This window comes from Kwoniella pini, chromosome 2, assembly GCF_000512605.2.
Source record: "Kwoniella pini CBS 10737 chromosome 2, complete sequence".
Classification (NCBI taxonomy): Eukaryota; Fungi; Basidiomycota; class Tremellomycetes; order Tremellales; family Cryptococcaceae; genus Kwoniella; species Kwoniella pini.
The window spans coordinates 1008075-1020835 of NC_091717.1; the positions used below are offsets into that span (position 1 = coordinate 1008075).

Below are 12761 nucleotides of genomic sequence, written 5' to 3' on the forward strand. Positions count from 1 at the left end.
CGAAAGAACTGAAATCGGGATAAACGAGCATGAATGTCGGGATGTCAATCCCACCATTACTCACTTGAGATAGTGTTACGCTTTATTTACTGGAATAGTCCTAATGGGTCTCTAGAGCTGAGTGGAATCGGTGATAAAATAATCTGCTCGTGCTGTTGTTTAATCACAATCTTCGAATAAATATTTTATAGCTTACTAAAGATCCCGATTGATCATGACGAAGGCGTAGGCAAAACGAATGGCGGCGGCAAAAAGTCAAAAAAAAGATCGGCGATCGCCGTTGTACTTTTTGTCCCATAGCAGAACAAACGGTCCAAGCTGAAACATCATCGGAAAATTACAATTGCATCAAATCGCATTGTTGGAAGTGCACAGACCAAGAAGACACACATACACACACAAGTCTCCCTGAGACATGGCCTAATGAGCAGATCTCCCATTCATCCCTGTTCTTCAAGATGTTCATCACACCAGACGGGTTGAGGACTTATCCATTCAACAACCACTCAAAAAAGCAAAAACTACAGCACCCGGGATTCCCAAGTGGTCCCCCACCTTGGTACTAACCGAGCGATATCCAACTTAACTGCGGGGAGCAGACGGGACCCGGTGCTTTCTGGATTCTATGGCCGTAGATGAAGATTCCCTTCAACAAGTCAATTATCTAGTGTTGGAAGGGATTTGCGCACTACCCCATGTGTATATGCCTTTGGTCATTTTCTTACCTTCTTGACCCTTGCGCACGGCTTCGACTGCGTCAGGTTATCTCCGAGCTTCGAAATAACTCTTCCTGACAATAAACATAGATAGCTTGGGCGTTTACAGCGTCTTGAGATACATAGCTAGCACAGGACGCCCTATTGGGTCTTTCATGCTCAACATTCAAGCCAATGTGGATCCGGAAGAATTACCGGAAGAATACTTGACAAATTCTTCCGCCAAATCCTGACGGTTCAGGGCATAACACATACATTTGAGCCTGATCATTTCCATCTCTTCCGCCTTATCTCTTCACCTTTTAATCCATGTAAACATAACCATATTTACCATAATTCATAAGGTATGTCACCTAACCCAGAAGGTGAGTCATCAAGGACACAACGGCGATCAACCAGAGCTTGTGATGTGCGTATTTTTTATTTTTATGCATGAGTGCGAATGCGCTAACGCAAATTGGACGGTAGAATTGTAAGAGGTATGCATCTACAATCTCTGCCAGAAATATCGAGTTCCCGACTGATCTGAATTTTCATTGATGCAGTCGAAGGACACGCTGCGAGTATGATAACGATAACATATCGTGTAAGAGCTGTGTAGAAAATGGATTGGAATGCACTTTTATGGCACCTGTAAGAAAACGGTAAGTCACAAATATTCTTATCTTTTTGACAGTGTGGAAGAGAGCTGACATCCGAAGCCTGTCTCAGTGGACCTCAAGCTGGTGGTAGAAAGGGAGATCGTCGATCTGCTTCACCCAGATCTTCTGATAGATGGTCTACAAAGCCCAAATCACCAGAAAATGATTCTCAGCGTGTGTCCCCGCCTTACCCAAGGAGAACATTACCCTTTGGAGGAGTACCGAGCAAACTTGTCGATCAACTACTACCACTCTACTTCACCCATGTTCATGTAAGTTCGAATCATTACAGAAATTTGCTGATCAAGTAGAACGTTTGGCCATTAGTGTATAAAGCAACATTCAACCCTCACACCGCTCCTTCACCCCTTTTGTTATCGATGTTAGCAATCGCAGCTTGCGTTACGCCTCTGAAAGATGGAGATAGTTTCCCTTCAGAACGATTATTTCGGATGGCTGAACAGAGTTTACATGAATCAAGAAACGAATGTCGTATTGATCTTATACAGAGCCTATTATTATTGAGTCTCAGACAAACTGGATGTGGGGATAAACAAAGTGCATCAATGTATGCTGGACGAGCATGCTGTATGGCTTTAAACATGGGGCTGAATTTAGCACCTGGTGGGCTAGGCAAATTACCGGACCCTACAGAACAAGAAATAAGGTCAAGGGTATATTGGAATACTTACGTTCTAGATAAGACATTGGCTGAAGAAACTGGACGACCTTTCCTCCTTACTTATCGGAGAACAACGACTGCTTTACCTTCAACAAGTGAATTGGAAGAATTCGAAGCTTGGCCACCACCTACTATATCAGCAACTATATCTTCGAGTGTCGGAGTTATACCTCGTAGAGGCCATGTGTTGAGCTGCTTCGCATGGACTTGCAGATTAGCGATGGTCGTTGAAGGTGTTTTGGAAATGGATCCTACTTGTCCACCAATGACGACTGAGTGGGATAATCAATTCTTGGAAGATTTACCGGGTAAACAGCAATACATGGCAGAACGACCGGCTACACACCTTGATGGCTGGTACAGAGCGTTACCCCTTTACCTGAATGTTGACGGATCTGCCTCTCCTTTACCGCATCATGCTGTACTCCTCGCAGTAAGTCAACTGACCCGAATCGATGAGGAAAAGCTGACATGGCTACAGTGGTACCATACAACTCGTATTTTATATCATTCGCGATTTATACGCTCCAAAGGTATCGCTCAATCTCCAATGGTCAATACATCTTTACAGCCTATCTCAGCAAGACAAGCTTGTTCAGATGCTGCTCAAGCCACAATTGCCATTCTTACTTTACTTGATCGGCATAATTTATTGACCGTAGCTAGTGCAGATGTCTTACACATTTTAAGTTTGACAGCCTTATTTGAAGGTAAGTCTTACCAAAAAGGAAAAAGAATTGACGATTTTAGCTTTCGATACAACTAGTCCTGATATCGATACTGCACATAAAGCTAAAGTGAATTTTGCTCAATGTTGTATATGGCTTCGAGAATTTTCAAAATCATGGCCTGCAGCTTCATCACATAGATTGTTCTTCGAAGGGTGTGAGTCAATTTTTGGTCAGATGATATCAATGACAGCATTGATCAAAGTCATTCTTAATAGTGATCAAGGGTGGATTACATTTATCATCAACCGAATCAGATCAACCTTCAGATCCTCTACCTGGATCTGGTGATACTGCAGCATCACCTTCCCTTCCAGCAGGTTTACATGCAATTCGACGTAATTTATCAATTAGCGGAAACGTTTCGCCTATTCGACCAGATCCTTCCGATATTCCTTTGGAATCAACGTTAAATCCATCAAATCTATTTCAATTACCTCAATTATATTGGAATCATTTCAATACAGGTTCGAACTTTAATAACGCTTTGGGTACGGTTACGAATACAGATTCAACATGGAATTCAGATTTCGATATTGGATTAAACACAAATGATATAAATGATACTTTTGATACTAATTGGAATAATCAAGTGGGAGGAGTTGTTGATATGTCTGCTGAAAATTGGTTAGAAAGTCTTACTACTTCTTCGGGTCAACCTGATAATTCTATTTCTGGTGATGCTGTTCAATCTGCTTTGATGTCATTCATGATTCAAGCAGGTAGAGGTGGTTGAAATATTCTTCAACCCAGATCCTAAAAAGCTATCAGGCTTTCTTGTATAATTGATTGTAACGACATGATATGCATGAGTTGTACATTGTATTTCCAAGATTTCGTCAATTTACAATTCAATAGTTTCAACACGAGATACACTTCTTTCTTCAATTTGACCATTACCGCCTTTTTTACTATCACTTGAAACTGATTCAACATGTGGTATTTCATGTATCATATCAGGTTCTGTAGTTACCGGACCGCTATATCGACAATTTTGTCATTAGCACTAAAGCTTTGCAGGATTGAAGAATCAAATTCACCGGAAGAATGTTTTACCACCAATTTTAGGAAGGAACCAATATACAGTAGCGAATAACCAGACTGCACCCGCTACAACACAGGCGTAATTTAATGATCCAGCATTAGGATTAGTATCGGCGGGGCTAAGTATTCTAATTAGTATCTAGCCATGGATATTCTAGTAGAATTACTCACAATGAGAATAGTACGACAGCAAAAGTCATCCATACAACAGCTATGAGTCCGCAAACTCTACTGAAACGGCCAAGATACCATGGTCCGGGCTAAAGTATAGGACGATGATCAGTACAAAATCGAGACAAGACTAACCTTGTTTAACTAAAGGACTTACTACGAAATTGTTTTTGCCCCAAATGAGCTTAGCTGCAATAGGGATTCCATATGCAACATCTAAGATAACCAAATTAGCGATAAAGTATAAATTAACAAAGAAGAAATTGAGGCTCACAAGGACCCAAGATAGCAAGGGAGAATATAGCACTGATCATTAGCTTTTTGTCAAAGATGGTTGAGACTTACTTTATAGCTGAATAATTGACTGGATCCGCGAAACACAGAGCTCCAAGGGGCATAGCACATCCAACTACAAGCCATACTGTTCGTACCGGTGTTCCGGTCCAAGAATCGACATGATGCCAATATTTGGAGAAAGGCAAAGCGCCATCTCGTGCGAAGGCAAACGCTTGTCGGGAAGATGGGAGGACAAGAGAAGCAGTCATTGAAAGTTCTATAAAGTCAGCATTTAAAGTCTTATATCATAACTCACGAGCTATACACCTGAAAAAGATGTCAGAACCATAATACTCTCAACGCGGCGGCTACACTTACATGAAAGACCAGATTACCAAAGAGCCTTTTTGGCCAAATGCCTGGAGATAGATATAAGCTAAAGGTTGTCCAAGAGCATCATCATTGATAGCGGCTACATCAGGCCTGTATACAGCGATTAGCACTTGTGACGTCCCGTCCCGTAGATATTCAGTCGATTCACTTACCCCATGGTAAGGGCGAGAATGATGAGTATGACAGTACCCAAAATACCAGCACTACCAATAGCACCAACTATTGCTTGACTACAGGATCATCAGCGTCCGCGACAAGTTTTCCCAAGAGGGTGTGTCAACTTACGGTACAGCGGTAGCAGCATTAGTTGCTTCTTCACTCAAAGAAACAGCACAATCAAAACTACAAATGGTCCAAACGGGAGCCAAAAAGGAAAGTAAGAATGCCCATCCACTAGGCCAACTTGTTAAATTGACAAATCCACCAAAAGTGAAAGAAGCAGTGTTTAGTTCGTGCCGTCTGGCTATAGGTAGTCCAATAATTGTAACCAAAGCCAAAATCACATTCAAGATAACACTTGGAGTTTGAGTTTTTGCGAAAATTTCGGTTCCATATGCGCAAAAAGCTCCGCATATTATCAGGATTCCGACGTATAATCCAAATTGTTGAGCTGCAGTTGCAGCAAAGTCTGAATTGTTTAGTGAAGCAGCTGCAAATACGATTCCTGAACATGCCCATGCGAGAGATGACACTGCCGATACGTTTCCAAGGAACGAATTGTCTGATTGGCAACACGCGATCAGTTTTCACTTTTCCTTTTTGTACAATTTCTATATATAGTTAACTTACATCCAACCATCCAAGCTAGGAAATCTCGATACTACACCTTGATCAGTGACGGACTACCTGTTCGAGGACTACCGACTTACTTTGGGCGGACTTAACCGATGGGTCCAGAAATACAATCCTCCAGAAGTAGGCATGGAGCTCGCTAATTCACCCATTGCAAGACCAATGAAAAGGATCAAGACTGAAGAGATAAGCCAGCCCCATATCATTCCTACTGGTCCACCGTATGGCTTCAAGTATGTTAGCTTTTTCCTTGAAAGTAAGACACAGATTTGAATCACCTACAAGGTTGTAAAAGATTGTGCTTGCTATGGAAGGCACAACTCCCATAATGGAGAATGCAACACCGAAAGTCTCCCATGCTGAAAAAGCTCGTTTTAATTCGGGATGATACCTATGGTCATAATTGTGTTTTTATTAACCTTGTTGATGCTAGAGAATCATCAAAGAGGCTTAAACTTACCCTAAATCTTCTAATCTTGCATCATCTCTTCTTGTTTCAGGAGTTTCAACCATCGAACGGGAATTTTCTACCATGGCATTTGTCATACTATTCTTTTTCTTTTCGGTGGTCTCGTTGAAATTCGCGATTGAATAATTACCTTAGAAGTATCTCGCCAAAAAGGAATAAATGTGAGGGATATATATGTATCTTTACTCGCTCGCATGATTCTTTTCTGGTCAAGTGTGATGTTGACAAATTCGGCTAAAGAGAGATAAGGAGTATGAGTGATGGTAATATGGGTAAAATAATTTATCCCTTATTTCCCCCACGATCCTCTGCTATCTTATTGGTAGTCAGGGAGAATAGATAATAATCGTAATCATGTGATAAGGGAATTCACCCAACCGAATGATCTTAAACGCTGAAAATACTTAAAATAGCTTTACGATAGAATGCGCGCTTTCAATAACTAATTCAACATTCAACCGGTTCTTCCGTTAATCAATAGGTAATTCTGCCTAAATTAGGCTGATTGTTTTCATACGGCGAAAAGCATATAATAAGATCGTCAATGTTGATCAGTAATTTACTTTTTCTAACTTCCAAATCAAAGACGCAAAGCAATCATCTCAAAATGGTACAAATCTTCGATAATCCTCCATTACCCAAACAATCAAGTGCTCATCCTCTAGATCCACTTTCAGCAAGTGAAATTCGTAATGCTGTTGGTGCTGTCAGAGCTTTTCTAGCTGCGAATACTTATAAAGCCGAGAAACCAGTTGAGAAACCTCTATTCAATAGTATCAGCTTGAAAGAACCACCAAAGTATGCTGTACTCCGATGGTCTGGTTTATTCTCCGCCAAAGAACTCGCCGCTGTTGGAGAATCTTCTACCGATGAGCCTGTCCGACGACAAGCTGATGTAAGTGGATTGTTTTCACTTGCTTATGAATACGGGCTGACCTGATTATAGGTCCATCTCATCTGCCCTGTAACTTCACAAAGTTTCGAAGCTGTAGTAGACCTACCTTCGAATTTGACTCACAAGTCCTCAGAAGAAGCAAAGGTTTCAGTTTGGACACCATTACATGAGCTCATACAACCTTCTTTACAAACCGAGGTGAGCTCCCCTGAGTTCGTGGAATAACAGCAGACCGCAAGCTGACGCCAAGGTTAGGAGCTAATTTGGGCCGAGGAAGTATGTAAGAAAGATCCAAAGGTTCGTGAAGCTTGTGAGGCCATTGGTATCAAACAAGAAGATATCGCAGTTGATGGTCAGTTACTCCTGATACCACATTCTCGAGTTTAAGCTGACAGAGCTTCAAACAGGTTGGTGTATCGGTCTTGATGAACGATTCCCTGGCAAACGATTACAACAATGTTTCATTTTTGCTCGACTTCGACCCAATGATAACCTTTACGCTCATCCCTGTGACTTCATTCCTGTATTGGATTCACATACAGGAGAAGTCCTAACAATCGACTATCCACCTAAAAATCCAGCTCCGGGTGAAGCTCATCCTGTATCTTCAGCTGAAGCTTACGAAAAATTACCACCAAGAGAAAGATTTGCTCCTCCTCTTTCACCTCAAAACTATTTACCTGAGCAGATTGCTCTTGATGAACCAAATTTCAAAGTCCGAGATACACTTAAACCCTTACATGTTGTTCAACCTGAAGGTGTTAGTTATTCGCTTGATGGTCGTGTATTGAGTTGGCAAAATTGGAAAGTGCATGTTGGATTTGAATTTAGAGAAGGTCTTGTTCTTTCCAATATCACATATGATGATGGTGCCAAAGGTACTAGACCAATTTTCTATAGGATGTCAGTAGCTGAAATGGTTGTTCCAGTGAGTTAACCTGTATTCATTCAAATCGAGCATTGCTGATTGATGATGGGTTATGCAGTACGCGAAAACGATTTTCCCTCATCATCGAAAACAAGCGTTCGACACTGGAGAATATGGTGTCGGTGCTCTTGCCAATTCCCTCGCATTAGGCTGTGATTGTTTGGGTTCCATCACCTACTTGGACGCAGATTTCTGTACCAGAAACGGAGGAGTTCAAACCATCAAATCAGCCATTTGTATACAGTAGGTATTCATTTTCGCGTCTACCGAGGTACACCGCTGATAAAGTTTTTAGTGAGGAAGACGCTGGTATACTTCACAAACGTGAGTACTGTGCTTTCACAGACTTACCACACAGAGCCACCCAAGCTGATTGTCACTATTATTACTAGACACTGACTTCAGAGATAACCGAGCTCATGTCGCCCGAAACCGAAAATTGGTCATTTCTTCCATCTGCACCGTAGCAAATTACGAGTACGGCTTTTACTTCAACTTCTCCCTTGATGGTTCAGTAGAACTTGAAGTCAAAGCTACTGGTATCGTCAACGCTTATCCTCTAGCCCCTGGAGAAATCCGAGATCCAACTCATGAAGTAGAAGTTGCTCCTCGTATCGCCGCTCAACATCATCAACACGTTAGTTTTGATATATTGTGCGCTTGACGAGCTTAGCTAACATTGTTTTATTCTTAGCTCTTCTCTCTCCGAATCGATCCTATGATTGACGGTATCAAAAATCAAGTTGTTCAAGTTGATTCAGTACCAGATGATGAAGATGTAGGAAGTGATTCAAATTTCTATGGAAATGGATTTAAAACTGTTAAAACACTTTTCAAAACTTCTAAAGAAAGTGTATCAAATTATGATGCACCAAAAGCTAGATCATGGGCAATTGAAAATCCAAATAAAAAACATTTTTCAACAGGTGGAAATATAGGTTATAAAATAGTTTCAAAAGATATGCCACCTTTATTAGGTAAACCAGGTTCATTAGTTTGGAATAGAGCTCCATTTGCAAGACAAAATATGTTTGTAACTACTTATTCGGATGATGAAAAATTCCCTTCAGATATACATATAAATCAAAATCCTGGAGGTAAAGATTTTGGTTCACAATCATGGATTAACAGAGATGATGATATTGTAAATAAAGATATTGTTTGTTGGCCATGTAAGTGCATTGGATCAAATTCTACCTACCTATCGAAATTTCCCGCTTACAGTTGAAATGTCTTTATAGGTTTCGGTGTTACTCATATATCAAGACCTGAAGATTGGCCAATTATGCCCGTAGAAATCCTTAGAGTTCATCTCAAACCATCCGGATTCTTCGATGTGAGTATTATCTTCAACTTATTACACTAATGCGGATGGAGATATATACTGATTGCAATGGTGTATTCTAGCGAAATCCCGGTCTTGATGTACCATCAAGTGTTGATGCTAAATCTCGTTACGCAAATGAGGCATTCACCAATGGCAAGCATGTGAATGGGAATGGAAATGCAACAAATGGAACTTGTAAGTAATCTGCCATATAGCCCTAAGATTTGGTATGGCGTTTGCTCATAAATCATGCCATAGGTTGCAAGAAGTAATTGAAAGGAATTCAAAGGTATCGCATATGTATATAGGGATAAATAGCTAATTTGTAAATTCGATTTAAATACGAAATATGGCATAGCATGTATTATATTGTTTGGGAACGAGGTAAAATCCTTTGATTGCATGGTCGTATTTCCTTTCACAATATAAAAACCCCTTATCACCGGTCATTCGACTGCGACCTCCGTAGCATATGAACAAAGGTAGCCATGTGTGTGTGATGTCAATTTGTAAGAGGTTCGATCAATGACCATCGAGATTGATTGACCGTTAAACCGAATCACTTATGATTATTTTGGTGATTGGGGATAAAGGTGTGCCATGTTTCATAGTTACGCATGTGTGACACTAGATTGTCTTTGGTTTGTGCCAACACTTTGATGCATCAGGTTAGCTCTGTATCAGATAACATAAGCGATGACAATCAATTAAATCATATAAAAGGTCTAGACCGCCTGGGTACTCTTTTTAAGTAGATGTTGAATTGCATCATGAACGTGTTGAACAAATTTAACCTTTCACAGGATTACGGGAATTATCGATTTCACACAAACTCTACTCTGTTGTGTGAGGCTATGATCCTTTGTGTATTACAAGAACGTTTATTTAGTTTGTTCGCGGCCGAACAAAGGAAGAATCGATTGAGTCTGATTATCCTTTAACAAAAGGGAAAGCCGGGACAAAGAGAGAGCAAGTTTAAAAAGGTACACTGCATTCAGTTTCTGTTTACCCTGAATGATTGAAACTTTGATTCCGTTTTAACTGTTTTAACAAAGCTCCACGTCGGATATTGATATAAGAGCTAGATGATTCCACGTCGATCACCCACTTATTCCCACTCATTTGTATTTCGTACTAAACCCCATTCTCATTCTAAACCACCATACCCCATTTCATTTTCGTTGTACAGCTATTTTAAACATTTTATTGACACATACATATACCATTTACACTTTCGATTGACTCTTAAAACGTATACCTCTTTATTCCTTTTTTTGTACTTCCATTTTCATCATTTATAGTTCTTTCATCTATCCATCATTCCATCATCGTCATGTCTTCTTCCAACGCCGTAGCTTCGTCATCCAAAAGATCAGCACCTTCACCTACTTTGCACAAGGCCGCAAAGCGACCTAGAGCTTCCACGTCATCAGCACCGAACGATGATGAAGATGATTTAGAGGACAAGGAGGAATCCGAGCATGAAGGTAGCAATCTGCCGGAGGACTTAAAAGCTAAAATCGCCAGGAAAGAGGCCAGAGTGAGTTCAGATTAAACATCTCATGTCATCTCTGTGTTGGTAATTTTCATATGCATGTATCGCTAATCCGATATTGTTACACAGACAATTCGTAACCGAGAGTCAGCGCAACGTTCAAGAAATCAACGCAAGGCTCATTTAGCATTCCTTGAACAAAGGGTAGTCGAGCTTGAGGCTGAAAATAGAGCATTGAAGGGAGGAGAGAGCATGTCAAATTCTGGTTCACCCGTTTCGCCATCGTCTTACAGTGGTAGGGAAGCATCACCCGCACAGAGCGTTATTTCACTCGCGAACGATCTCGGCATACCTTCCGAATTAGTCAATGGTACAGGAGTTAGATTGTCCAATGTTGCTCCTCCTCCAGCTGACTTGGATATGGAAGATGTTAAACCAAACATACATCATTTTCCTTCTCCAGTCCCAGACCGAAATTTGCAACCTTCCTTTGTGAACAACAACAACCAAGTCGATCAACTTAAAGCGGAAAATTCAGCTTTACGAGAACGTATTTCGCTTTTGGAGAACTTGGTCAAGCAAGTAGTGGCGGTCGCCAACTTTTCAGGTTTATCTACGTCTCAGGATGTCAAACCTTCGGTTCAGCTACCAAGTCACGAGCTTGTCTCACCTACAACGACGAGTAACATTGATTGGTCTTCATTCCTTTCAGCACCTGTTCCTGTCCCATCAGTTCCAGGTTTAGAATCTACACTCTCCCCACCATACTATTCAAACACCATTTCCGATGTCCCTTCTACTACAACCAAACCTATCCAACCTTCAGCTAATACGCAAGTCATGTTGGAAAACAATGTCACGAGATCCGCGAACCCCGTCGCTCGCCACCCAGCAGAGGTGGCGACCCTATCTTTACCCGTATCTTTCGATACGGAGAAAGGTAAGGCCCTGCAGCGGGCGAGGGGGAACAATTCAACGGTTTCGACTTTGTCAACAACAACAGTAAACGACTTGATAACGAAGGACAGAATAGCTTTGGTAGCGAGATTGGTAATAGCTTTGGCACATCAGAGAGGTTGGATAACTTCAACAACAACGTCAACTACAACTTTGTTAACAACGCCAATGGTGGCTTGTGGAATGGAGCATTCGAAAATGGAATCAATCAATTGAATACTTCGGTTGAATCAATGGAGAATTGGGATGAAGCGATGAAGAATTTGATCGAAGATATTGAAGGAAGAAACAATAAATCAGAGACTGAAAATCAATTAACGAATGAACATGAACAAAACAATGGTAGTTTTCTGGGAATGGAATGGTTTGGAGGAAACGGAGAAAACGTTGTAGTATAGAAACTAGATAGGACCTTTGGAGTCAGAAGCACAAGCATATCGAACAGCTAAACAAGTAAAAATAATTGGTAAAGAAACCTTTTCACCATTCACCATGATATCCCCGAACAGCAAGTCAAGTAAACATGTCTTATATGGATAGTGCGGATTATTGGAAAGATACACGGACAATCTGGAAATGTTGGTTTCGAGCTCTCGATTGGATTCATGTTTTCTACTACTGCCTCCCTTTAGGTCTCGAGGGTTGTCATTGTTCACTTATAGGACTTTATTGGGGATTTTACTGAATGATCGAGCCTTTATCTCATTGTTGGTATTTGGTAATCTCATTGACTCCGCGTCCCTCACCCGCTCGCCCCTTGGGCTTGAGCCGTGTCTGATGCGTGAGCGAGAAAAGCCGAATACACATCAGTAGACTAGGAAATCATTTGGCTGGACCCTCCTCTAAGGTCTGAAGGTTTCTTTTGACTTTCCGAAGGACTCGAAGTAGTCGGTAGTGAAGGGGACAGAATTGATTGATTGTTTGCACCACGCAGGCAAGGTTTCGAAGTATCGAGATTATGTCGAGTATGTATATTGTATGGTAGTATATAGCCTATGCATGTTTAGTAGAATCAGGATCGTAGTGCAGTCATTCGCGGACTTTGACCAACTTTCAGCCGTTTAAACTCATAAGTGGTATGTATGAATAAATGTATGTATGTGCAGTGAGTGAGTCACTTTAATTCCCGAAAGGGTGAATGATGATGATGATGTTCTAGAATCCCAATTAAGCTAATTGCAAATTCAGGGTTTTCTTGAAAATCCATTTAAACTGCGAAAAGAATCTCATATTAAAGCAACAACGTC

The 12761-nt window shown here is 40.9% G+C and overlaps 6 protein-coding genes and 1 non-coding gene across 7 annotated transcripts; 3 read left to right on the forward strand and 4 right to left on the reverse strand.

The window, feature by feature from the left end:
• Nucleotides 1-519: 519 nt before the first annotated feature.
• On the reverse strand, nucleotides 520-634 carry I206_101702. The gene has a single exon (XR_002021938.2). It is a non-coding gene; the product is annotated as a 5S ribosomal RNA (ribosomal RNA).
• A 428-nt stretch (nucleotides 635-1062) lies between these two features.
• On the forward strand, nucleotides 1063-3503 carry I206_101703 (uncharacterized protein; the record flags this gene model as incomplete). The annotated part of the gene is made up of 8 exons (XM_070202441.1): nucleotides 1063-1125; nucleotides 1185-1195; nucleotides 1262-1360; nucleotides 1428-1623; nucleotides 1669-2472; nucleotides 2521-2749; nucleotides 2832-2924; nucleotides 2986-3503. 8 exons carry the CDS (start codon nucleotides 1063-1065, stop codon nucleotides 3501-3503), a joined length of 2013 nt encoding a protein of 670 aa, XP_070058542.1.
• A 108-nt stretch (nucleotides 3504-3611) lies between these two features.
• Nucleotides 3612-4296, reverse strand: I206_101704 (uncharacterized protein; the record flags this gene model as incomplete). The annotated part of the gene is made up of 5 exons (XM_070202442.1): nucleotides 3612-3747; nucleotides 3808-3930; nucleotides 3983-4071; nucleotides 4140-4198; nucleotides 4257-4296. 5 exons carry the CDS (start codon nucleotides 4294-4296, stop codon nucleotides 3612-3614), a joined length of 447 nt encoding a protein of 148 aa, XP_070058543.1.
• A 27-nt stretch (nucleotides 4297-4323) lies between these two features.
• I206_101705 (uncharacterized protein) lies at nucleotides 4324-4527 on the reverse strand (the record flags this gene model as incomplete). Its single annotated transcript, XM_070202443.1, has 1 exon — nucleotides 4324-4527. The coding sequence occupies one exon, from the start codon at nucleotides 4525-4527 to the stop codon at nucleotides 4324-4326; it is 204 nt and encodes a 67-aa protein (XP_070058544.1).
• A 36-nt stretch (nucleotides 4528-4563) lies between these two features.
• I206_101706 (uncharacterized protein) lies at nucleotides 4564-5989 on the reverse strand (the record flags this gene model as incomplete). The annotated part of the gene is made up of 8 exons (XM_019158033.2): nucleotides 4564-4585; nucleotides 4637-4741; nucleotides 4804-4881; nucleotides 4937-5372; nucleotides 5441-5471; nucleotides 5521-5670; nucleotides 5726-5834; nucleotides 5904-5989. 8 exons carry the CDS (start codon nucleotides 5987-5989, stop codon nucleotides 4564-4566), a joined length of 1017 nt encoding a protein of 338 aa, XP_019008646.2.
• A 530-nt stretch (nucleotides 5990-6519) lies between these two features.
• On the forward strand, nucleotides 6520-9265 carry I206_101707 (uncharacterized protein; the record flags this gene model as incomplete). Its single annotated transcript, XM_019158032.1, has 10 exons — nucleotides 6520-6807; nucleotides 6859-7005; nucleotides 7063-7159; nucleotides 7215-7735; nucleotides 7794-7978; nucleotides 8031-8059; nucleotides 8128-8372; nucleotides 8430-8907; nucleotides 8977-9071; nucleotides 9143-9265. 10 exons carry the CDS (start codon nucleotides 6520-6522, stop codon nucleotides 9263-9265), a joined length of 2208 nt encoding a protein of 735 aa, XP_019008645.1.
• A 1130-nt stretch (nucleotides 9266-10395) lies between these two features.
• Nucleotides 10396-11912, forward strand: I206_101708 (uncharacterized protein; the record flags this gene model as incomplete). Its single annotated transcript, XM_070202444.1, has 3 exons — nucleotides 10396-10602; nucleotides 10687-11497; nucleotides 11581-11912. The coding sequence occupies 3 exons, from the start codon at nucleotides 10396-10398 to the stop codon at nucleotides 11910-11912; spliced, it is 1350 nt and encodes a 449-aa protein (XP_070058545.1).
• Between the last annotated feature and the right edge of the window lie 849 nt (nucleotides 11913-12761).